This window comes from Neolamprologus multifasciatus, chromosome 9 (genome assembly GCF_963576455.1).
Source record: "Neolamprologus multifasciatus chromosome 9, fNeoMul1.2, whole genome shotgun sequence".
Classification (NCBI taxonomy): domain Eukaryota; kingdom Metazoa; phylum Chordata; class Actinopteri; order Cichliformes; family Cichlidae; genus Neolamprologus; species Neolamprologus multifasciatus.
In genome coordinates this window covers 29,463,773-29,488,329 of record NC_140447.1, presented here as the reverse complement: position 1 = coordinate 29,488,329, position 24,557 = coordinate 29,463,773, and the positions used below count along the sequence as shown (strand labels likewise).

At 39.2% G+C, this 24,557-nt stretch overlaps 1 protein-coding gene and 1 pseudogene across 3 annotated transcripts; both read left to right on the top strand.

Moving 5' to 3' along the window:
- Positions 1-1,230: 1,230 nt before the first annotated feature.
- Positions 1,231-5,400, top strand: LOC146511790 (uncharacterized; annotated as a pseudogene).
- A 4,720-nt stretch (positions 5,401-10,120) lies between these two features.
- LOC146511789 (uncharacterized) lies at positions 10,121-14,922 on the top strand. Of its 3 annotated transcripts, XM_085171960.1 has the most exons (4): positions 10,202-10,313; positions 10,416-10,450; positions 11,003-11,049; positions 12,726-14,922. In XM_085171960.1, the coding sequence occupies exons 3-4, from the start codon at positions 11,032-11,034 to the stop codon at positions 13,821-13,823; spliced, it is 1,116 nt and encodes a 371-aa protein (XP_085028086.1). In that variant the 5' UTR covers positions 10,202-10,313; positions 10,416-10,450; positions 11,003-11,031; the 3' UTR covers positions 13,824-14,922. The 3 variants fall into 3 exon arrangements, with proteins under 3 accessions (XP_085028085.1, XP_085028083.1, XP_085028086.1); XM_085171959.1 differs by lacking the exon at positions 10,416-10,450 and having other exon boundaries at positions 10,121-10,215; XM_085171957.1 differs by lacking the exon at positions 10,416-10,450 and having other exon boundaries at positions 10,199-10,313.
- Positions 14,923-24,557: the final 9,635 nt, after the last annotated feature.

Below are 24,557 nucleotides of genomic sequence, written 5' to 3'. Positions count from 1 at the left end.
CTTGTTTTTAAATCAATAACAATGACAAAAGAAAACAGAAGAGATAACAGAAAAATAAAAGTTAAAGTTTGGAGTAAAATAGTAAATTGTTTCATTTCTCAATATCCTGGTTGAATGTTTTAGGTCAGTTTGCTGTCTTTGTAAAAATAATGATACAAAAGTTTTGAAAAAATGAAGGTTGCAGTGCCTCACTATGAACATTTCAGACAATGAAAAACCCATAATAATTATATCTTTCATTTTGTCTTCATGCCTTAAAGACACAATGCTTTGATCAAAGCTGCTTAATGTTCCAACTTAATAATGCTTTTGCTACGAATACTTTGTGTTGGTTTTATTGACTGTGCCTTCAAATCTAAAGAGAAAGAGGCTTTCTGTTTTTTCATGTCATGGATGTTGTTGAACGCTGCTTCAGTCTGACACACTATTAAATCATTGTGACTAGACAGCAGTTTAATTAGAGTCATTATAGACATCTGATTGTATCTTAATGACCATAACACTGTTTTCAAACAAGTGAATTTTTACAGAGTAGTTCAAACAGATTTTCTCATGTAAGATAAGATAAAAGATAAGATAAAACTGTCATGGTCCCTGTGCCCCGCTGATCGACCCTCTATTAGGCAATATGTTTGTGGTTTGTTTGCTCTCTCTCTCGCCGCGGCGACGTTCATTGCGGGCTCCCGCTGCTGGCCCACACACCTGCTCTCATCACCGCACCGGCCGCTGATCCCAGCTGATTACTGCACTACTTAAGATGCACTAGTCTTCGCTGGATCGTTGAGCTATCAGCGTCAGTCAAACTTGTGTATCGGCCAACCTGTATCTTGAAAGCCCTTTGTTATTATCCCGCTACCCCGACCTTTTGTGTTTAGATCGTTTTTGGAACCGGATTCTGAGAGGAGTGACTCAGGAGGAGCCTTTTGTACAGAAAGTGTGGAGCACCTTTTCCCCTAACCCTGTTTCCCACGGACCCTGGCGACCCGGACCCGTTTCCCCTGCACGTTGTATATAGCCACTTGGTGATTGTGTTCACTGTGAATAAACACACTGTTCTTCGCTTAAAGAAATACCCTGGCCTGCGCTTGAGTCTCTTTCAGGAAACCATATCAAAAACTTTATTAATCCCTCGGGTGGGTTCCTCTGGGAAATTCGGTATGCGTTTCGCTGTCTTTACGTTGTTGCTCTGAGGAATTGAATCCAGAAGATATGATAATCAGTAGAGATGATGTAACCCAGTGTTAATTTGGTTATCTGATATTGTGTAATATTCAGTATATATATATATGTATATCTATATTGGGTGTTCAGTTATAAAATGTTCTTCAATGATTTTGAGTTTTTTTATTGCTATTGGTTTGCGGCTGCTTTACGACAGTCGACTGTGGTAGTACATCCTAGCGGGAGGGGCTATGAGCTCACGTGGCTTGTAGCTGTGCCAGAGAGCAAGCTTGGGTGAGCTAGCGGGGAATATCGCCTTCTGCAGTAGCCTTAAAAGACTATTGTTCGTTCTCCTGCCAGGTAAAAATCTGTTTTGTATGTATATTATACTATTCCATGTGTTATCATGTGTTTGCTATGATGTGATGTGTAGTAATGGTTATTAAGGTGCTAATCGCTAATCGGGGACAAGCTAGCAAGCTCGACAATTAGCCGCCATGCTAAGCGGACGTTGGTAGCCAAGTTCGTATGTCACTGTGGGGTTAGGAGCTCACGTGGCTTGTAGCTGTGCCAGAGAGCAAGCTTGGGTGAGCTAGCGGGGAATATCGCCTTCTGCAGTAGCCTTAAAAGACTATTGTTCGTTCTCCTGCCAGACGCCTCGCTGCTGTGCTGCCTTACTGCTGTGCTGCCTTACTGCTGTGCTGTCTCGCTGGTGCCATTAAAGGACCGGCGGCTGCCATCCATTCATCCATCCGGACCTCGATTATTTGGACCGAAGTACTCACACACGCCCGCACTCAGTGCCATACATTCTCTTTATTTTGCTGGCCAGCTAACATCATTGTTTTGTTTTCTTTTTGCATTCACAAAGACTATCCAAAGACATTTTGGTTATTGTCAAATAGACACTCTCTGATTACGGACTGAGGAGGTTGTGGTGTTACAACCCCAGGACTGAGAAAAAAGACTCTTTACATAATATATTCACTTGTCTCTTGGTTAGGAGAAGTGACTATTGATGGAAATATTTTTTTCTTCTTCTTGTCTTTGTTTATATTGTATCCCAGAGAAGTTTTAAGTTGTTCAGGTTGAAACATTTGCACTTAAAGTCTGTTAAGTTTCCTTTGATGTATCAGTGTCAAGCTGATGTTTAAGAGGGTATGTTAAGGACAGATGTGCTCCAGTCCATCAATCCCTTAAAGTGCTGGACACCGATGGTAAATTGCCATCAGACCCTAAATAAATTGTCCTCTGCTGTTATCCATATTGCTTCACTCATTCTTTTGTGAGTAGACGTATTGGTTACAATAACATAAACAAAATGAACTGCAAAGTGAAGGGAGAACGTCATTTACCTCTTCTGCTTTTATACAGCACGAAGCCTACTGCTTCTTCTGTAACCACAATAGGTCTAATCACCCCTCCTAAAATAGCTCCTGAATATCCTGAAACACAAAGAAACAGAGTCAGTTTTAATGTCTTTTGGCTCAAACCTCATCACAACTCTGAACTGGATCTTTTTTTTTTGTCAAAATGATTATATAATTTATTGATTTATAAAGCTTTTATATAATTTGTTTTATGGCTTTATTGGAAGAGGTTTGACGTCAAACACATAAACAAACTTAAAATGAAGATGGAAGACCAATTAAAATGAATTTTGAAAGATGTCAATGGTTACCTGCTGAACTATGAAATCAAGCATGTTTTCTGTTGCATACTGTGGAGTAAAGGCCATATAATATTGGCTTCTGCCTACATAATTAAACAGGTACGGAGGTTCAGACTCAAGCTGCCTCTCCTTTGATGGTGAAATCAGACAATTAAGAAAGTATGTGATTGAGTGTAACAAGAGGTGCTTGTATTTTAGAAATGTTTACTAGATAATATGTACTAGGAAAAAATGGAAAAAATATGTATTCTTTTGGTTTAATTCAATGTTTAGCACTACGGCAGTTCATATTAAGATAGTAATCAGTTTCATTGTCTTTTTTGACTCAATGACAGTAGATTAAAACAACCTTAAACAAAATAAACTAATTAATTTAATTTATTGAATGCATAGTTACTTTTTCTAAAAGTTTTTGTCGTCTCTTCAGCATCACTAACTTCACATGTGTAAATTCCCTCCTGAAAACTTCTGCTTCCATTTCTCTGAGATTGTGTAGTTGGTCAGAGTCCTATTCAGGATGACCTGATTATGGTTGAATCTCTACATGAGTTGAATGTTTGAGGGACTGCATGAGATTGTGTTGTCATACTCATGCACATTTCCAGAAACTGAAATATTATTCCAAAAACACAAAATTTCCAGCAGGTGATCTAGCAGATTTTTAGTGTCTTTTCTGTCTCTCTCTCTTCCCCTCTGTTTTTCTTTCCCTCTCCTTTTGTTGAGCCTCTTCCCGGCTTTTCTTTGTCTTTCTCTGTCCTCTCCTCCAGTCCTGTCTGTTTCGACTGTGATAACTTATTACAAGTAAAATAAATAAATGAATAATAAAGATTGAAAAAACTATGACAATCAAGTTGCCCAGTATGGCAAAAGCCATAATAATCCATTTGGGAAGATAAATCTGTTGGGCAGTTTTCTTGGCCTTCAGACAATAATTCTTGTTGGAGATATTTGTTCTTATTTTTTTTTTTATTATTTTGAAATTAGTTAAAGTTTGTTGTTAGTTTACTTATATTTTGGGGTTTATTTACAAGTTTATTTGTAGGTCAATATTTGTTTCAATGTTTTGTTTGTTTGATTTTACCTTGTTAAATTAGTCAGTACGAGCTGTAGGGCCATTTTGTTTCTATAAATAAAGAGACTGGTATAGGACCAGCATGCACTGGGGTGGGCCTATGGTTTTTTACCAGAGCAGGAGAAGCAGCAGGAAGTAACAAAAATGGATCTTGTTATTGCTTGCCAAACTGGATAAAATAAACCATAAAAACACAACTTTCAAGTCTGGACAGTGGACTTCGTTTGCCTGCGTACGAAATATTATCTCAGTGCAGCAGTGGCTTGTAGACTTTTAATTGTGGGATGTTTGGTTTGTCAAACAAAAGGAATTGCCACTACAAAAAGTAAAAAACCTGCCCGTGGACAAAGGAATAATCCTTCATTAATGGATATGTTGGATGTATGGATTTCAAGGATCACCATCGAACTCGAATAAAAGTTACTGGATCGTCTGTGAGTACTCCAGACGGATTTGATGTTGAGGCCTGGATCAACATGTCACTCGTTCATCAAAGCTGGTGAGTGATAATATTGTTTAAGCCGTAAAGGAAAACGGTGAAGCTGTTGGAGTTTAAAGACATTATTTCACTACAAAGACTGATGAACTGAGTTTTGATGTACTAAATTGGTGCATAATTGGATCGCTAATTGAAACATGCCAACGCCCTCTGTGGAAATGTTTGTTCGCTGCAATCAGCAGGTAAATGGATGTCATGTCTACGCTTTATGCTATGGATTCTCAGTGTGCTGTGCATCTTTATAATGTTTGAAGTAATCCAAGAGGACAATAAAAATGTCGGATATTAAGAGTAAACAAGAGAGTAAACAAGAGAGTAAACAAGAGGATGACACTCAGATGCAAGCAGAGAAAAGAAGCATCAAATTTATGTTTGGATTCGTAAATAAAGACATGCCAAGAAAAGCGGAGTTCAATGTGTAAGCAAGCATCTAAGTACATGGGGAAAATTTCTGCTTTAATGACCTCACTTGAGAATGTTAAGGAAGTGTCTTCTGAATTTGGGAAGTTTATTAAATGCTATCAAGATGCAAACGCTTTGCAAGAATCCTTTTTGAGTTTGCCACTGCCAGAAGATGAAGTGAAAAGGCCAACCACACATTTTCAGTCTAAGGTGACAGCATTCTCTGTTTTTATGGACAAAGTAAAGGTTTGGTTGCAGGAAGCAGGCGAGCCGTATACTGAACAAAGTAATACTGCTCTTAATGATCAAGCTGTTGAAAGTTTGGATGAAATAAATCCTGAAGACAGTGTCTCTAATATCTCAAGTGTAAAACCACCTTCGAAAATCTTGTCACAGCAAAGTCGAATTTCATCAACATCTTCTGCACGCATTAAAGCTGCGGCTGACAAGGCAGCGCTCATGGAGCGACTCGCAGCACTGGGTTTACAGTGGTGCATAGAAACATACAAGTTCCAGTTCAGAACCTCCCAGCAGGATTGGTGTTTCCTCCAGATTAAACAAGAGATCTTGTGCTTTTTAGGCAGGAGTGTATAGCACTACACTATTCTTTTTGTTTTGTTTTCAAATTGATTACATTGTAATGTGAAAAAGTTACTTGTGACAATGTTCCTCCATGATGGAGTCCAAAGAAAGCAATCTACAATTTATTTGTCTGTTAAGACTGTGTGTAATGTACAGTCACATTGCATCTATTACACATATGCTACAGTGTATTGGCAAACCGTGCCTTTTATGCACAGTAGTGCCTACTAGGTAGGAACTAACATCCAGGTGTATACAAATTCTAAATTCTAACCCTGCCTCGTTCTGGGCTGCATGATGAGGTTTTTATAGGCATCTGGACTTTTACAATATCTACAGCCTTCTTAGTCTCTTAAAGTAATCAAAATTAGGCTATTGTGTGTTACTTTGAATTACAATTGCCAGAAGATATACAGACTAAAGCATTGTGTTAAACATGGTGAAGTAAGAAAGAAAGATCCCGTCCTCACTAAGGTGTTATTTCTTATAGTATCATTGCCACTTCAATGATTAAAAAAAAAAAAGGTACATAAACTCTCCCATGCTAGAAGTCAGGAAAAGAGATAAAGAGATCAAGCCAACTGTCACAGATGTTCTCCAGCTCATGGCAAGATGTCATCTGAGACATTGGTACAAAATTATTATTATAGCATAAATATACTGCGCAGGACTCTCAAGATGCCTCTGGTAGAGGACCCGAGCTTGAAGGACAAAGACCACCATATGACACAGTAACTTTAATAGATATTCAAGCAACAGGCTTTTATTTCTGGGGTAATAACTGCTTGAGTTACTGCTGCTCTGCCCGTGTATGGATGCAGCAGCTCTTTCCCTTTAGAGGCAACAAATTGCTGCACAGATTTAGAAAACAGGAACACTGACCAAAACATTTAACCGAGTCATTTTTCTCATCATGGTAACAGCAAAAAATTTTTTTACTCACCTCCTCTCGAAATCGTAGGTATTTAAAGAACTATGACAATCACCACATACAAGGCAGCAATGATGATATGCATCACTGGACTGCAAGGAAGGAAACACAGTTCATTCTGAGTATTCTGGGTAAGTCTTCAGACATCAAAGTCCCATAGTTCTTGCAGCCAAAGGCATTTTGTTTTGTGCACAAAGTCATGTTGGAACACGAAGACTTGGAGATAAGATGATGAAGGATCTTCCCCGCCCATCTTGTAGTTTTATTAAATTTGCTTTTTAGCAGAAGAAAAGGTTGAATTGATACACGTATCATAACATGTGCCATCTAAAGACACTTTAGACTCTAATCCTCCAGATTTTGCAACTTTATTCCACAGCCAATTAATGCATTTAACATTTAACACATCACTTCAAAGACAGCATTTCAACAAAATCCGTATCCCATTACTGTAACTTATATATATTTCACTTTTCACCTTTCAAATTCTTTCAGATGTATAACAGTAAATAACAACATAAACTGACTGACTACACTGGTCAATATTTACAGTGATACAGAAACATCTGAGGTGGTTAGCACTGTTGCTTCACAGCAAGAACGTCCTGGGTTCAACCCCACCATCTGTGAAGTTTGCATGGTCTACCCATGCTAAAATTTGTAATGATGGTGCAGTTATTAGCAATGTGATGTTGGGCCTTTCTGCATGATTCTACACGTTCTCTCTGTGCATGTGTGAGTTTGATCCTCATGTTTCGATTCTTATGTAATATTTAATGTATAAACACACAGGAAGTGAAAAGAGACAAGTAAAAACTAAATATTTCCCACAGCATGCTAAGGCTGCAGCATAACTAAAGAATGGTTCATGGTGTAGCCTTAACTATAAGTTTTACCGAAAAGGAAAGCTTGAAGTGTAACCTATAAAGTATAAAGCTTGTTTGTTTCCCAAATCCAAACTGGAAGCTGGTCCCATAGCAGAGGAGCCTAATAGCTGAAGGAACTGTCTCATATTTTACTTTTAGAAACTGTAGGAACTATAGTGAAGAATTCTATAAGGATAAGCTACTATGAGATATTTAAGGAATGATGGGTCCTGATTAAAAAACAAAAAACAAAACCGCGATGCCCAGGCATGACAGTCATTCCAAGAGGTCCTGTGCACACTTGCACACATTTATACCAGAGAGTGAAGGATGTTGGGTGAGAGAGAAAACTGGTAGGAAAAAAAAACATAACCATATCAACTTCAACTAACCATATCAAATAGCAAATCAATTAAATGTGCACTTTTTAACATGCTATCTCCATCCTCTTAGTCCATGTTTGTCATGGTCCCTGAATCCTCTTATGTTGTCCTGCTTTTCCCCATCTTTTTCTCTCACTCTTGGTTTCCCCCCTCTCTGTCCATCTGTCAGTGTATGTGTTGTAGTGATGTTTATTTCCCTTTTTCTCCAAAGGTGACTCCTCCTGGTTCTCGACTACTCTGCCAGGCACTCACCTGTCAGCAGAATACAAGCTTTAGTTCACTTTGTAATACAGATATTCAGTAAATCAACATATAAACACCATCTGTGTAAAGATTTATGCTTCTAAAGCGAAACAGTGAAACATTAAAGCACTATTAATAAATAAATATTGTGCCTTTGTGCTTTTAGGTTCTTCTTTTGCATCTGGTTCAGTGAATTTTGGTTGGAGCGTGGTGAAACTTGATGTTTGGAATAGGTGATAGCTCTGCGTGCTAACAAGCCATTATTTATAGTGTTGTATGAAGTCTGGAGAGTTTGGGTGTTTTTAGCGGACTTTTGTGTATTTACATAACTGCTCTTTTAATCATTGCTTGTTTTCGCTGTGTTTGGTGGTTGTAGAAATGGATTAAATGTGCATTTAGCTGAGATTCTAAGGTTTCTGTGGATGCTACATATGCTGATATTTGCATAAAAGGCTTGAGGCCTTTCTCTCTGTAAAATCATAGAGGGTCACATACCTCTTGAGCCCCAGTGCCCCTGTATGAGGGGCACTGGGGCTTAAGCTGTGTCGTGGAAAATTTAACAATAACCTGCAACACACCCAGTGAGCTTGATGTAATCTGACTCACTGGCTACATCATGTGGCAAAAAGTTGTTACTGTAGGTAAATGTTTTACAGTCACATAATGTAATTTCTATGAGTGCTGTCTGAGTTCAAAAGTAAGTAAACTATTATCCACTTATTATACAACACTGGTTGGTCATTGTTACAGGGACCATGATGGGGACAACTGTTTTAAATATTGTCTGGTCGTGGACTGAAGTGAAGGAGCAGTAGCTCAGAAACTGAAACAGGAGTTTTAGTGTTTAGTTAAGCCTCTAAACTCAATTGCAAACATTTCAAAACTATGTTAGCTCCTATCATACCCTGTCCTCTCGAGCAGAGCACCTGTTTGCAATGCTTTTGGGAAACCAGTTCCCAAACCCCCTCTCTGTAAAATCAGTATTGCTGTTCAATAAAACCATTTGTTTTGTTCATTAGTACCAGGAAGAGAACCTCCTACATGTTGCTTTAAACTCCAGACCAGCAGGTGGAGCCAAATCAGCTCTGAACTGGTGGAACAACCTCCAATAAATCCAAAGTTCACCTGGAGAATTCTTACCTGTAGAGTAATTGAGTTGTTAGTGTCTGTTTATCTGCAGAGGCGAGAAAAGCTGTTTGTGCTCTTTGCTTAAAGAGTTTTTCTCAGTTTTTTGCCCTGGCGTACTCTAAAGGTGACAATCAGCAATTAATTCTACACCCAGGTCAAAAATGTGTATAAGAAAATTGGCCCAATATAATATTATTTATAAACATACCTGTTCAGCTGTCCAGTGATTAATTGCATAAGTACATGGAGGCAGGGACTCAGAACAGTCATATTATTCAGGATGAGATGTTCTAGTTGGGCATCTTGTCAGCTTTCTCTCTGACACTATAAGCAATCGAAGTGTTTTCCTGGAAAGTTAATTTAATCTTGATAAACAAGTGTCCTCTGTAGTTAAATCTGGCTTTTACCAACTGCACCAAATCTTATCAATTTTATACCACACAAGGATCTGTATCCATGCTTTAGTGACTTCCAGATTATTATGTCCAATCCGTCCCTCTTCACAGATTACAGCTTGTTCAAAATGCTGCAGCTCGCCTCCTAACTGGAACTGGAAAGTTTGCTTCTATCACTCCAGTTCTAGCTGACTTATATTGGATACGCATCAAATATCGTATCTCACTGACCTCCTCAGCCTGTACACTCCTGTCTAGCACTAAGATCATCAGGTTAGTTACTCTTGGCGCAACCTAGGTCTCAGCTGAGGACCCGAGGCGATTGTGCTTTTGTCTCAGCTGCACCTAACCTCACGAACAACCTTCCTGCAACTATTTGTGCCTTGAACTATATTCAATCTTTCAAATCATGGTTGAATACTTACCTATTTAATCTGGAATTCCTGATTACCAGTGCCGTCATCTCATCTATTTTAATCGTATTATTGTGTCTTCATTTAGTTTCTTAGCTGATATCTTATATGTATTAATTCTCTGAAATCTCTGAATGGAGGTCTGATACCCACTTTATTTAATTTAATTTAATAGTCATGTATGCATTTTCCAAATTAAAAAATAAGGTGTAGAAACAGTAACAAAGGGGGCCCAAGTTTGTCTATAAGTAGGCTCCAGTATTTGAGTAAATTACATTTCACCGTTTGTCAGCAGGACTAAGAAGAGAACCTTTATCTTCCTGCTTGTTGCTTTAAACTCCAGACCAGCAGGTGGAGCCAAATCAGCTGTGAACTGGTGGAACAACCTCCAATCAAACCAAAGTTGTTCACCTGGAGAATTCTTACTTGGTGGAGAACCGAGTTGGTAATGTCTGTTTATCTGCAGAGGTGAGAAAAGCTGTTTGTGCTCTTTGATTAATGAGCCAAAAATTGTTAAAGCTTCTTCAGAGAGTTTTTCTCAGTTTGTGCCCTGGCCTCCTCTAAAGGTGAGGAGAACCTTTGTAGTTTTGTCATAGATAGTTATTTTTATACATTTGAAAACTTGCTGTGATTGTTGATTGTGGTTGTTTTTTTTTATTATCCTGGAGTAATCTGGAAAAGCAGCAGAAACCATCAGAACTAGGTATTATTATTGTGGGAGGGTGTTTTCTATTACTTGTTTCAATTATTTGAATGTTTTAACCAAACTGTACTTAAGTGGTATTTCTGTGATTGTGTGAGTACGGTCTCAGAGCCTTTGTGACTTTTAGTTTGCTGAATGCTCTTGCAGCTTTCACTAAGACCTGATCTGTTGCTATTGTGATGAAAAATAAGTTGAACTTTGTACAGAAGTGATTCCTGCAGGGAGGGATCAGGATTCACAGGATTCCACCCTCAGGATGACCTTCTTTAAAGCCACCCCCAGACCCAAAAGCTTGGCTCTTGGGTTCAGATGGATTTGGACCTGCTGGACTGAGGGGCATTAATTAGCATTCAGTTTAATTTTCAAATTATATTATCTGCTTCAACTGGTATTTGTGGATGCACAAAATGTATCTGCAGAGTTTTGTTGGATGTTTATCCCAACAGTCAAATTTGCATGAAGCTCAGGGGTTTCAAACACAAGTCATTACTCCAATCCGACCCGCTGGTTGGTTAATCGGTGCTGGTAATTCCAATGTGTTTAATCTCACAGGTGATTGGTGATAGGAAGAGGAGACTTGAATGGATTCTTCACAAAAGGTAAAAAAATCTGTCTTTTGTTAATGTTATTGTGTGTATCTGTTGAACATCTGTTGTTGTTAGACAGCTGTTTAAAACCTGTAACTTATTCAGTAAAAGCAAAAGAATATTTGTCAATTGAAAAAAGTCAAGCACAATGCATATCTTATCCACATTCTTCATAAACTGCATTTAAATTACATTTAAAGGTGCAGCAAGTATTTCTTTTGTTGCAATTACATAACGGCAGAATGTTTTGCTCATAAATATGTGTATAATTTTCATCTTCCAACAAACTGATGCGTTCTCATAAACGTAGAATTGGGCGCTGGTTTGTGGAAGCTACTATATTATCTTCCCTCTGTACTTTATATGTGACAGTTAAATATTTTGTGATATTTGACATTTTATTTTACGCAGTCACCCCAGAGTAACTTCAAATGTTCTGCCTGGTGTTTATTTAGTGGGCGCACGCTGTCAGATCACAGTTTACTTCATAATGCCAGGTGTGGAACATCCACTATTTACTGTGGATGAGGCAAAACTTTGAATGGATTTTATTTAGAGGGAGTCAGTGAGGCTCACTCCTGTGACCGCTATGCTGAGGTGAGGGTCAGATGCCTAATCTGCAGAAAAGTTTGAAATTGTAACAATATCTGGAATAAATAAGCATCTTTTCCGCTGCTGACCAGATTGATTACACTTTCAGATTGTATGAGAGTTTGTTTCCTAAGTGTCTGAGTCCAGCATTGTTTGATTGAATTCGAAGAACTTTTAAGAAATGTTTGTAGAACTGGTTAACACTGGCCAGCTCGCAGCAACACTTACGGACAATATTCTCAACAACTCGACTCCCTATTGCTGTCATATGTCAGAGGTGAGCTTCACTGACTATCAGACTCCTTTCACAAAGATTTACATCCTCCTCCAGAGTAAATACAGACAGACACCAGGTGATGTAAACATCAGACTGACATGACAGCCTACACTCGCTACAGATAGAGATGTTTGTCCTACAGCGGCCGTGATAGGTAGCACTATGAACTTAAATTAGGAGGGATAAGAAGACAGAATTTAGTTGACTGCAGTCTGCTGCTGACATGTAGCAGTGAGATTTTAAACTCTGTACTTTAAGTGACATTTTCATCAAACTTAAGATTAAATTATGTTTTTTAAATGAACCTTTTGACACAGGTAACCCACAGTGACTAATAAACCTAATAAATATTTATTATTTGTGTCTGAGGGTGGCCGGTGGTGGTTAGCACAATCGCCTAACATCAAAAAGATCCTTGCGTTCAAATCCACTGGAATGAAGTCTTCATGTTCTCCCCTTGGGTATATGGGTTCTCTCCAGGTACTCTGGCTTCCTTAAATAGAAAATGTAAACTGGCTGTAGGTGTGAATGGCTCTTTGTCGCTCTGCAATTGATTGGTGTACTGGACTGGTGTCCAGTGTGTACCTCCCATCTCAACCAGGGTCACCTGGGATAGGTTTCAGCCTAACTGCTACCCTGAATTAGATAAACAAAAGAAAATATATGAATCGATGTACCTGAGCAGAGTCTTATATAGATGCTAGTAACTCTGCACAGTGTAGTTTGATAACTCTGGTATCAAAATGCATTAACTTCATCCACATCATAGGTTAGCCTTTTTCCTTTACGGCATCTCATCAGTTTGTTGATGTCTCTACAGGAACAAAGAAGCAACAACCAACAGAGACCTCAGCACTCTTCCGATGATGACAATGCTAACCTCACACAAGCAAAGAGAGAGAAATCATTCACTTGTGGTCTTTGTGCAAAGAGCTTCATCACAAGGAGGCAGCTCGGGAGACACCAATGCTTCCACAATAAGAAAAGATGCTTCTCTTGTGATGACTGTGGAAAGGCTTTTACTAAAAAGAGTAACTTGACGAGGCATAAGCTCATCCACACTGGGGTTAAACCATTCAGCTGTGACCAGTGTGGAAAGTCTTTTACTTCGCAAAGCGTCTTAAAATCACACCAACTCATCCATGCAGGAATTAAACCATTCATCTGTGAAGAGTGTGGAAAGTGTTTTACTCACCAAAAGAACTTAAAATCACATCAACTTATCCATGCTGGAGTTAAACCATTCATCTGTGGTGAATGTGGAAAGGCTTTTACTGAAAAGAGTAACTTGACGAGGCATAAGCTCATCCACACTGGGGTTAAACCATTCATCTGTGACCAGTGTGGAAAGTCTTTTACTTTGCAAAGTGTCTTAAAATCACACCAACTTATTCATGCTGGAGTTAAACCATTCATCTGTGATGAGTGTGGAAAGTGTTTTACTCGGCAAAGAGACTTAAAATCACATCAAATCATCCATGCTGGAGTTAAACCATTCATCTGTGGTGAATGTGGAAAGGCTTTCACTGAAAAGAGTCATTTGACAAGGCATAATCTCATCCACACTGGGGTTAAACCATTCATCTGTGGGGAGTGCGGGAAGTCTTATACTTCGCCAAGTGCCTTAAAATCACACCAACTTATCCATGCAGGAATTAAACCATTCATCTGTGGGGAGTGTGGAAAGTTTTTTACTCACCAAAGGAACTTAAAATCACACCAACTCATCCATGCTGGATTTAAATCATTCATCTGTGGGGAGTGTGGAAAGTGTTTTACTCACCAAAGGAACTTAAAATCACACCAACTCGTCCATGTAGGAATTAAACCATTCATGTGTGGTAACTGTGGGAAGTCTTTTACTCTGAAGGGTAACTTGAAACAACATCAGCTCATCCACAGTAAAGCAAAACCTTAAAGTTTTGACTAGAAATGCACCAGTTCTACGTTTGGTTGGTATATCAGTCTTATCCAAATGAGTCAACAAGTTGGATCAGATATCGGTGCAAATCTATTGCTGTTCACTGACTTCAGTTATGTTTTGTGTAACACTTGTTTAGAAGATTTTACTGCGGTCACAGCACCATGAAGTATTGCTACCAACTCAGTTACTATCGTTTCGCTTCAGGTGTTTCAGGTCAACTCGACGAACAAAATATGAGAACAAGGGACAGAGTTCCTGTATGCATTCGTTAAAACATTTTTGAAGCTTTCAAGCAGATTGAAACAGTACCTCTGTATTTTTACTTTGTTTGTTATTTTGTAAGTATAAAGCAATACTTGGTAGATTAATACTGGTTCATGCAAATTTATTGAGCTATATTGTTTATTTCTTGTGCTTCTTGGGACTCTGTTTTGGTTGCTGGTCACATAGGTGTGGTGAGTGTTGACTGTTTGTTGCTGATAGATTTTTCTCTGGGTTTCTGGTGTTTATTTAACATAAAACTGTTAAATGAACACTGTCTGATGCTACAACCTGCCAAATTAACACTATAATTTTATTGTTAGCATAAACTGCTAGTTGCTACATTAATGAGGTCCATGCCCCAGTTTATTGGTGTGTTGTTGCCATAAAATTCAAAATGTTCTTTTTTTCTTATAATTGTACATTTTTATCAGTTTTTGTTTTCAACATTTTATCATGTGTAAAACATGTCTTTATAAGCTTTTAAATCATTGCATCCTGTTTGTAACTATTTTCGTGTCCATTTTTGTTTTTACATATTTACTCTTTATTCAGGGCATTGGACAATGAAAATGGGAGTGTGATTCCCCAAAATCCAAATAAAACATTTTTTGCAGTGTAAAGGTTGTGCAGTCCTGATCAAACTGAATTAATGTTTTAGTCAAATGGGTTTAAAACTCAGAATTGAACTTAATCTTCAGCTCATTTTCCAAAGTTCCCTCACTGCTTAAAAAAACAATTAAAATTTTATCATGTACACTGAAGTTGAGCGATTCAGCTGGGACCAGTGTGGAAGGTCTTTTGCTCAACAGTTCACTCCATTCAAATTCATTTATGTACAGCATAATACTCGGATTTTAGTGCTCTTATGGGACCATGATAATCAGCTCGGCCATCTGCTGCGACTGGTTGGGGTGAGAGAAGGAAGACAGGATAAAAGACATGCTGTGGAAGAGAGACAGAGGTTAATAACAGTTATGATTCAATGCAGAGAGGTCTATTAACACATAGTGAGTGAGAAAGGTGACTGGAAAGGAATAACTCAATGCATCATGGATATCCCCCGGCAGCCTACGTCTATTGCAGCATAACTAAGGGAGCTTCATGGACAGATAGAGCTGGGTGTCATCTGCATAGCAGTGAAAATGTATGCTATGTCTTCTAATGATGCTGCCTAGGGGAAGCATGTATAATGTAAACAGAATTGGTCCTAGCACTGAACCCTGTGGAACTCCATAATTAACCTCAGTGTGTGAAGAGGACTCTCCATTTACATGTACAAATTGGAGTCTATTAGATAGATATGATACAAACCACTGCAGTGCAGTACCTGTAATACCTACAGCATGTTCTAATCGCTCTAATAGGATTTTATGGTCAACAGTATCGAATGCTGCACTAAGGTCTAGCAGGACAAGCACAGAGATGAGTCCACTGTCAGAGGCCATAAGATCATTTGTAACCTTCACTAAAGCTGTTTCTGTGCTGTAATGAGCTCTGAAACCTGACTGAAAGTCTTCAAATAAACCATTCCTCTGCAGATGATCTGTTAGCTGTTTGACAACTACTCTTTGAAGGATTTTTGAAATGAAAGGAAGGTTGGAGATTGGCCTATAATTAGCTAAGACTGCTTTCTTATAAAGCAACAAACTACTTCTCCAGGCTAAATGATGATCCTCTAAATTTGTGACATGCCATTTCCTCTCCAGATTACGAGTCATCTGCTTTAGGGTACGTGTTTGAGAATTATACCACGGAGTCAGGTACTTCTGATTAGAGACCTTAGTTTTCACTGGCGCTACAGTATCCAGTCGTACGTAGTGAGGAGGTGAAATTATTAACAAGATAATCGACCTCTGTTGGGGTAGCGTTCAGATAGCTGCTCTGCTCTGTGTTGGTACAGGGCATTGACGATGATAACAGTGGGTGGATTATATTCTTAAACTTAGTTACAGCGCTTTCAGAAAGACATCTACTTTGATAAAGTCTACTCTCCACTGCTGTGTAATCAATTATTGTAAATGTTATCAGGAAATGATCAGACAGGACAGGATTTTCAGGAAACACTGTTAAATGTTCAGTTTCTATGCCATATGTTAAAACAAGATCTAGAGTGTGATTAAAGTGGTGGGTGGGTTCTTTTACATTTTAAGAGAAACCAATTGAGTCTAATAACAGATTAAATGCCATGTTGAGGCTGTCATTTTTAGCATCTACATGGATGTTAAAATCACCCACAATAATTATTTTATCCGAGCTCAGAACTAAATTAGATATAAAGTCTGAGAAATCAGACAGAAACTCTGTGTAAGGCCCAGGTGGACGATAGATGATAACAAGTAAGACTGGTTTCTGAGTTTCACAGCTGGGGTGGACAATGTTAAGCATCAGGCTTTCAAATGAATTAAAAGTCTGTCTTGGTGTTTCATTAATTGATAGACTGGTGTGAAAAATTGCTGCCACACCACCCCCTCGGCCTATGCTTCGAGATTTCTGATAGTTAGGATGACTCGGGGGTGTTGATTCATTTAAACTAACATAATCATCCTGCTGCAACCAGGTTTCTTTAAGGCAGAGTAAATCGATTTGTTGATCAATTATTAAGTCATGTACTAACAGAGACTTGGAGGCGAGAGACCTAATATTTAATAATCCACATTTCACTGTTTTACTCTTTGGTTCAGATGTGGATACTGTTTTGTTCTTTCTTTGTAATTGTTTATGTTTAAGTTGTTTGTTGCTGGTTTTTAGTTTGTTTTTTGTCTTTTTGGAAGCTGACACAGTCTCTATGGAGATGGGGTTTTTTTTTTGGGGGGGGGGGGGTAGCAGGAGGAGAGAAGCTGCAGAGAGGCGTGTAAGACTGCAACTCTGCTTCCTGGTCCCAACTCTGGATAGTCATATTTTGGGGGGTTTAATAAATTTGTCCATATTTCTAGAAATGAGAGCTGCTCCATCCAAAGTGGGATGGATGCCGTCTCTCCTAACAAGACCAGGTTTCCTCCAGAAGGTTTGCCAATTATCTATGAAGCCCACATCGTTTCTGGGACACCACTCAGACAGCCAGCAATTTAAGGAGAACATGCGGCTAAACATGTCACTCCTGGTCTGATTGGGGAGGGGACCAGAGAAAACATCTCTAAACCATCATGAGTTCAGGCTTCAATTTCAACCCAATTATACCCTGTAGTCTCGCAGTCAAACTCGTCTGGGTTTCACCTCTCACCGGTCTCTGTCCTCTTTTCACAGTGTCCTGTGTTGTCTTGAAATCTCCAGCCAACACAATCCCAAGTCAACGGTTTGCTGCTTCTCTGTTTCTCCTCCGTTGATCTTTTCAGTATTTTCCTTTTAGATCAAGTCCCAGCCTGGCAAAATATCACATTCAGTGCCTTCAGACAGTCATGTCACACTGCTCTTACCAGCCTGCAGTTCACCGTGCATGTTTTCATCACGTGGTTTCTGCTTCTCTGTTGATACTTTCAGTCGTCTCTTTCGAGATTGCTCCTTTCGAGATTGCATGGCAAATCTGAAAATCAGTGTCCAGTGCTTTCCCACAGTCTTTATCCCACTGTTCAACTGCCCAGCCTGTAATTCACAGTATATGTTGCATCACGTGTTTTTCTTACATGCTGCTGCTGGTGTCGTCAGTCGTCTTCAGTGTTAATGGTTCAGTTGCACTGTCTTTTGCCTGCTGTTAATTCTTCAAGTCCACGATGTTCTGTCGGTCTTCATCAGGAGATTAACTGTCCTTTAAGCTTCTCAGGATGGGGACAAAGTGAGAGGTCAAGCTGTAAAATTTTAAGCCAAACCCTGGCCTGTTTCCCCAATTCTGTTAATCTATCCTTTTGCCGCTGTACTCAAGGTTCCAGATTGAGAGAAGTCCACCTGTATTGACACACTAAAGCATACAATTAATATCCTTTTCATTTCTTTTCTTAAAACCTCCATTTGCTTCATCTGCCTAGAGTTTAACTCGTCTGTTTCTCTCTCTGGGTGCTCCCTTGACACAGTCAGTTCCTTTTATGGACATGTAAAGTTCCTGTCACACGCACCATTTCCTGTCACACATGCAGCTGCTCAGAGCCATATTTTCTGTTTCTCTTCCCTATTTTACAGCCTAATCAAACTCTTTGGTTTTACTACATCTTGATCTAAAAACAATGCACCCTTATTTCACGCACACACTTTTAACTATACTAAATTCTTTGCATTTGTCAGCATTCACATCAGTCTTCAGCGTGCTCCACATTGCTCTTTCAAACATCAGAAATCGTTTCACACCCAGCGCCTTTTCTCTCAAACTTTTTCACTCACTCTACTATCAACTTCCGTAGTGCTTTTCTTACTTATTATTTTTGTAACCATATTTTACTTCTCACAACATTCACACCCCTAACCTGTGACAGAAGTTGAGGAATATAACTCAAAATACGCTTTCCTAAGAGTCTTTTAGACATGCCTTTCATAATCAGAAAGAGCAAGTCAAAAAAAAACAAAACAAAAAAACAATTGAAACCTCCAATAATTCTCACAGCACACACAAGAAATTAAAAATAAAACACACCAGCATTTATTGCTGGAGAAAGGTTACTACTGAAAGTAATATGTTAGTCTTAAGCATATACAATGCACTCAATATATTTATATATATATATATATATATATATATATATATCAAAACTCAGTCATAGATCACACATTCACAGCAATCAATTCGAACTCAATTTATACTCTCGTAATGAGCAAAACCAGCATCTCAGTTACAGGCATTTAGCAATATTTGCAAACAATAGTTATAAAGCTCAATAACACTCTAAACCAAAAGCAATAATCTCCATGCGCGTCACCGCTCCTCATTTTCATTCACACACACACACACACACACTGTCTAAAAATAGAAGTCAGCAGGCAGTGCACTGTTGACCCAGAAACTCCTTTCACACTAAGATCCCTTATTTTATATTACACAGACGTCTTATATTTACAACCACTGTCAGACCTGACAGCTTTAGCGCCTAAACAATTTCGACAAATTTAAGTTAACGGTCCAACCGATAAAGTCCAACTTTTTTGTGCTCAATTAACCAGTATCAGACTCTAACTGTTTCTGGTCTAATTTCGAAAATCCCTAAGTCAATTTAAAAGTGTCAACCAACCCAAACTTTGCCTGAAGCTGTATTTTTGGCATTTCACAGCCAAGGCTTACCCCGAAGTTTTAAGTTAAAGTTACACGCCCGAAGTCCATCTTCTGCTGGCCAAAAAAGCACAGACTACCGTTCCAAACGGTAAAGTGGTCCAACCACTAGTTATTCTGGAGTGCCCCAAGCTCCACAGTGACCAACTGACTATCCCTCAAAGAGGACAAAGCCTAGGCGTCCCTAGCCTTGGAAAGCATTACCTCTAAGCACTGCGCCTCCTAGCGGTCTCACCGCCATTCTGAAAAAAATTCTAATACTTTAAAACAACAGTCCACATCCCAAAACAAGTGTCTAACTGATGCAGATCTAATCTGGTGACCAATGGGGACTTTAACCCACGAAATGACCAACACAGGTCTGACCTGGTAACCAATTGGGACTTCAACCCACAGAATGACCAAATTCCCTAAATCCTACGTGAGCCTCGAACTCACTTTCACTGTTTTCCTTTTCCTTGGGACTCCAACCCAGTACTGTTACTTATAAACTTCATCATCATTAATTCAACCACAATTCTCATGAGACCTTCACCAAAATCAAAACAGACATTCACCAGTAATTTCAGTGAGTAGACTTTTAATTTTCACTGTCCAATTTAGCACAATTTGGAAATATAATTCAATAGGTAGTGCGTTACCTCTTTAGATGTGATGCGCCGGCGTACGCCCCCTCACTTTTGACCACTGGTCAGGTCTCCCCGTCTGATCACCTTGGACCCCGGATTTCTCCGTCCAAAACTCACTCTCCCTCCTCAATAACCGGACGAGCCTCCCAAATGTTAAGGGTTCAAATATTGAGGAGAGTTACAGGAGGTAATCCAGGAATAACAACACTGATCCGGCCAGCTGAACTCGAACGATGATTTAATGAAATACACACGTGGGAAGATCACCGCCATACGCAGACAGCAATTGATCTTCGACTTACAGAGCATAGGCAGGTGTTTTATACCTTCTGGGCTTAAATTTAATGACGCCCCTAAAACGTCACTGAAATACAGTTTATACATAGATAGGATTCAAAATCACAATGAGTTTTAACACAATTAAAAATAACATTGTCTCCGTCTCCACGACAGATGCTTCCTGTCAGCCTTCTGACTTTCGCTTCTCGTCTGGAACACCAGACCCACACCCTCCAAGAAACTCTTCTTCTTTTTGCAGAGACAACAAGAAGCTATTCCTCTTTTTACATAGACAATTTTGCAGTTACAAGAAAACATGATTAACCTCTCACCTTACTGGCTGAACTTCGTAACCTTTTCCACTAGACAGAAGGTCAGCACGTACACAACTAAAACTATATGTGTAATATATTGAATAAATGTTTTCATCAAATGATACTACTTAAAACTTCATGAAAGAATATGAACCAATAAAGATAATAAAGAATACCCGGATATATGTGTTTTGTAAGCATGTACGCCCTTCTAGGCCCTAAGCCTCTTTACACAATAGATTGCCTGGACATTTGCGCCAAACAAAGCTTTTGACCTTTGTTAATAGACTGAGCCACAACTCTTTAAAATGCACAAACTGCAAAGTGTATAAAAATAGTTATAAGAGCATGTGGAATACAAGGTTAGTAGGATAACCGTATGCATAAACATTGTAAGGCCATCTTAAAGCTATCTATTACATTGTTAAGGCAATGATTATACTGCAGATTATATTGTGCTGGTAAAATACTTTTGTTCAACCCCACACAGCCAATAGGATTTCTGTTGAGCATCTTGAACAAATGTTGATTAAAAAGTACAATCGTGATTTTAATGAAAGATCCTTAGAGGAGCAGACTGAAATGTCCAGAGAGGATATGTGTTTCATGGATATTGTTAGTAGTTCAATAAAACTTATTGGAAATTATTATCCCATTGATTTGCCTTTCAGGAGGGAAGGTCCCAGCTTGCCAAATAACCTCTGTGTCGCGGAGCAGCATCTCCAGAGTCTCAGACGGAGACTCATTATAAGGATGAATACACTGAATGTGTAAACAACATGCTTGAACAAGGATATGCCGAGCTTGTGTCTCCAGATGAGTTGCACAAAGATGATGGAAAGGTGTGGTACATCCCTCATCACGGAGTGTATCATCCCACAAAGGGCAAGGTAAGAGTTGTATTTGACTGTGGAACAACTTATAAAGGAGCATCACTGAACAGCCAGCTTCTACGGGGACCTGATCTCACAAGCTTGCTGGTTGGAGTTCTGATCAGATTTAGACAAGAGCCTGTTGCATTAATGGCAGACATTGATTCCATGTTCCACCAAGTTCACGTCTCAGAAAAACACGTCAACTTTCTCCGTTTCCTGTGGTGGCAACATGGCGACACTACAAGGTCTGCACAGGAATACAGGATGAAAGTGCATTTGTTTGGAGCAGTATCTTCGCCAAGCTGTGCAAATTATGCTCTACAGAGAACTGCAGATGATAATGCACAACAGTTTCCAGCTGAAATGGTTGATACAGTCAAAAGAAGCTTTTATGTGGATGATTGTTTGAAATGCTTCAGAAGAGGAGGCAGGGCACATGGTGAAGAGGCTGACAGATATCTGCGCTAAAGGAGGATTTAAGATTTCAAAATGGATCAGCAACAGTTGCACAGTGCTCATGTCAATCCCAGAGGAAAGGAGAGCAAAGGAAATTAAGGATCTGGATTTGGACACAGATCAACTTCCAGTTGAGAGAGCACTGGGTTTACTGTGGTGCATAGAAACAGACAAGTTCCAGTTCAAAACCTCCCTGCAGGACCGTCCAACAACCAGAAGGGGAATTTTGTCTGTGGTCAGCTCACTGTATGATCCTTTGGGAATCTTGTCTCCCTTCAGTATGCCAGCTAAACTGTTGCTACAAGAGCTTTGCCAAGAAAATTTGAAGTGGGATGAAATTATTCCCCACTCTCTTTCACAGTGGTGGCATGATTGGCTGGAGGATCTCCAGCTGATTTCAAAGTTCAAAGTGGAACGTTGCATTAAACCAAGTTGCTTTGGAAGACCAAATAAGGCTCAAACTTCATCATTTTTCTGATGCAAGTCAAGATGGTTATGGAACAGTGTCATATTTAAAGTTGGAAAAGAATAACATCACGCATGTTGCTTTTATCCTGGGAAAGGCTAGAGTTGCTCCTCTCAAGCAAACTACAATTCCCAGGCTGGAATTGACGGCTACAGTTCTTGCAGTTCGAGTGAATATGCTGAGTGAACGACTCAGAGGGATTGGTGTTTCCTCCAGATTAAACAAGAGATCTTGTGCTTTTTAGGCAGGAGTGTATAGCACTACACTATTTTTTTTGTTTTGTTTTCAAATTGATTACATTGTAATGTGAAAATGTTACTTGTGACAATGTTCCTCCATGATGGAGTCCAAAGAAAGCAATCTACAATTTATTTGTCTGTTAAGACTGTGTGTAATGAAGTGGGATGAAATTATTCCCCACTCTCTTTCCCAGCGGTGGCGTGATTGGCTGGAGGATCTCCAGCTGATTTCAAAGTTCAAAGTGGAACGTTGCATTAAACCAAGTTGCTTTGGAAGACCAAATAAGGCACAACTTCATCATTTTTCTGATGCAAGTCAAGATGGTTATTTTTTTTTTTATCAGTTTTTGTTTTCAGTGTTTTATTTTGTATAAAACGTGTCTTTATAAGCCTTTAAATTATTGCATTCTGTTTTTAATTTACATTTCACACAGCATCATCCAACAGGCCCTTAGACAGGCAGCCAAAATCATCAACAACCCCTCTCACATTCTTCACCCAGCATTTCAATGGCTGCCCTCTGGGCGACGCCTCCGCTGCATTTCCTGCAGGACTGAGAGGAGGATGGCCACCTTTGTCCCCAACGCCACTCTGCTGTTTAACTCCAGCCGATGAGACCATTTCCCACACCAGAAACATAAACTTCCCTCTTCTTACACTACTGACAATTCTTCACTTTTAGTCACTTTCAGTTATTTATTCACCTTCAGTCACTTTAATTTTTAAAACTGTGTACTTTTAAAACTGTATATACTGTATATTCTGTGTATTTATTATTTCACTCCTATTGCCTGTCCTTATTGTCCTTATTTCCATCGTATGCTGCTCGTTTGTTTGTTAATTGCCCCGTGGGGATAAATAACGTTTTCTGATTCTGCTTTCACAGAAGTGTCACCAATGACCATATAGTGTAAATGCTGGGACTGGAGAGGACCACCACACCAGTGTTAACAGTGTAAAAAGAGCTGTGTGTAAAGGCAGCGAGTTAATAAAGTTTTAATCCAAATAGCGTCAGATTGAGAGCAAGAACCCTTTTTATTGTTTGAGTACAGACAGAAACACAGAACATCTGAATAGACCTTCTTCAAGATACCAATTTAAACTTAAAAAAACTCCACTGAAATCCTATTCATGCAATCATCGCTGGTGACTATAGGTGAGGATGGGAAATGTATCAACCAATCAGAAGACTGCATTGGCTTCGTGCTTTGCCACTATGCAGCAACGCACGATCTGATATCCTCATGTTGGTGTTGTTCCCAGATCATCATACTAAAGGTTGTTCCAGGATCAACATTGCAAGGGACCAATCAGAATGTTATGATGTCATACTTTTGCGACTTCGGGAAAAACCGGCGTAAAACAAAAAACTGTACTTAAGTTGCGAGAAACCGCCTTTGTCCGCCGATCAACGGACCCTAACCCTGACCCTAACCCTAACCCTTTAATAAACGCTAAGCAGAATTGATATTGTCCTTGCAACATTGGAATTTCATAAATGCACGAATGGGTTGGTGCGCAAAAGAATAACGTCACAATAATGTGATTGGTCACTTGCAATGTTGAACCTGGAACAACATTTTCATGATGATCTGGGAACAACACCAACACGAGGATATCAGATCATCCATACAGCAACACAGAGCCCAGATCACTGGAGATGCTCCATTAGTCCTCCTGTCAGTCACCTGCTTCACTTTTCCCTCATTCATGTTGCTTTGAGTGAACATGAACCATCACATTTTTATTATCTCAATAAAAACAGCAGCTGGTAGTTAAAATCATGCAGTTTGTAGGTGAAAGTGTAAAATATCCAAGTCATATCGATAACTGGGACGAGGTCACCTTCAGTTCCATCAATCAAACGTGAAGCCGATTAGCTTCCTTTCACATTATTGTAATGCATAAAACATTCACGTTGCCGGGCGACACTTGGGTTCCCACTGCAGAAGATCCTTTTTTCTTCAGCTCCCTTTGATTTACACTTACATATCAAACTTGTTTTTTTAGTTATTAAG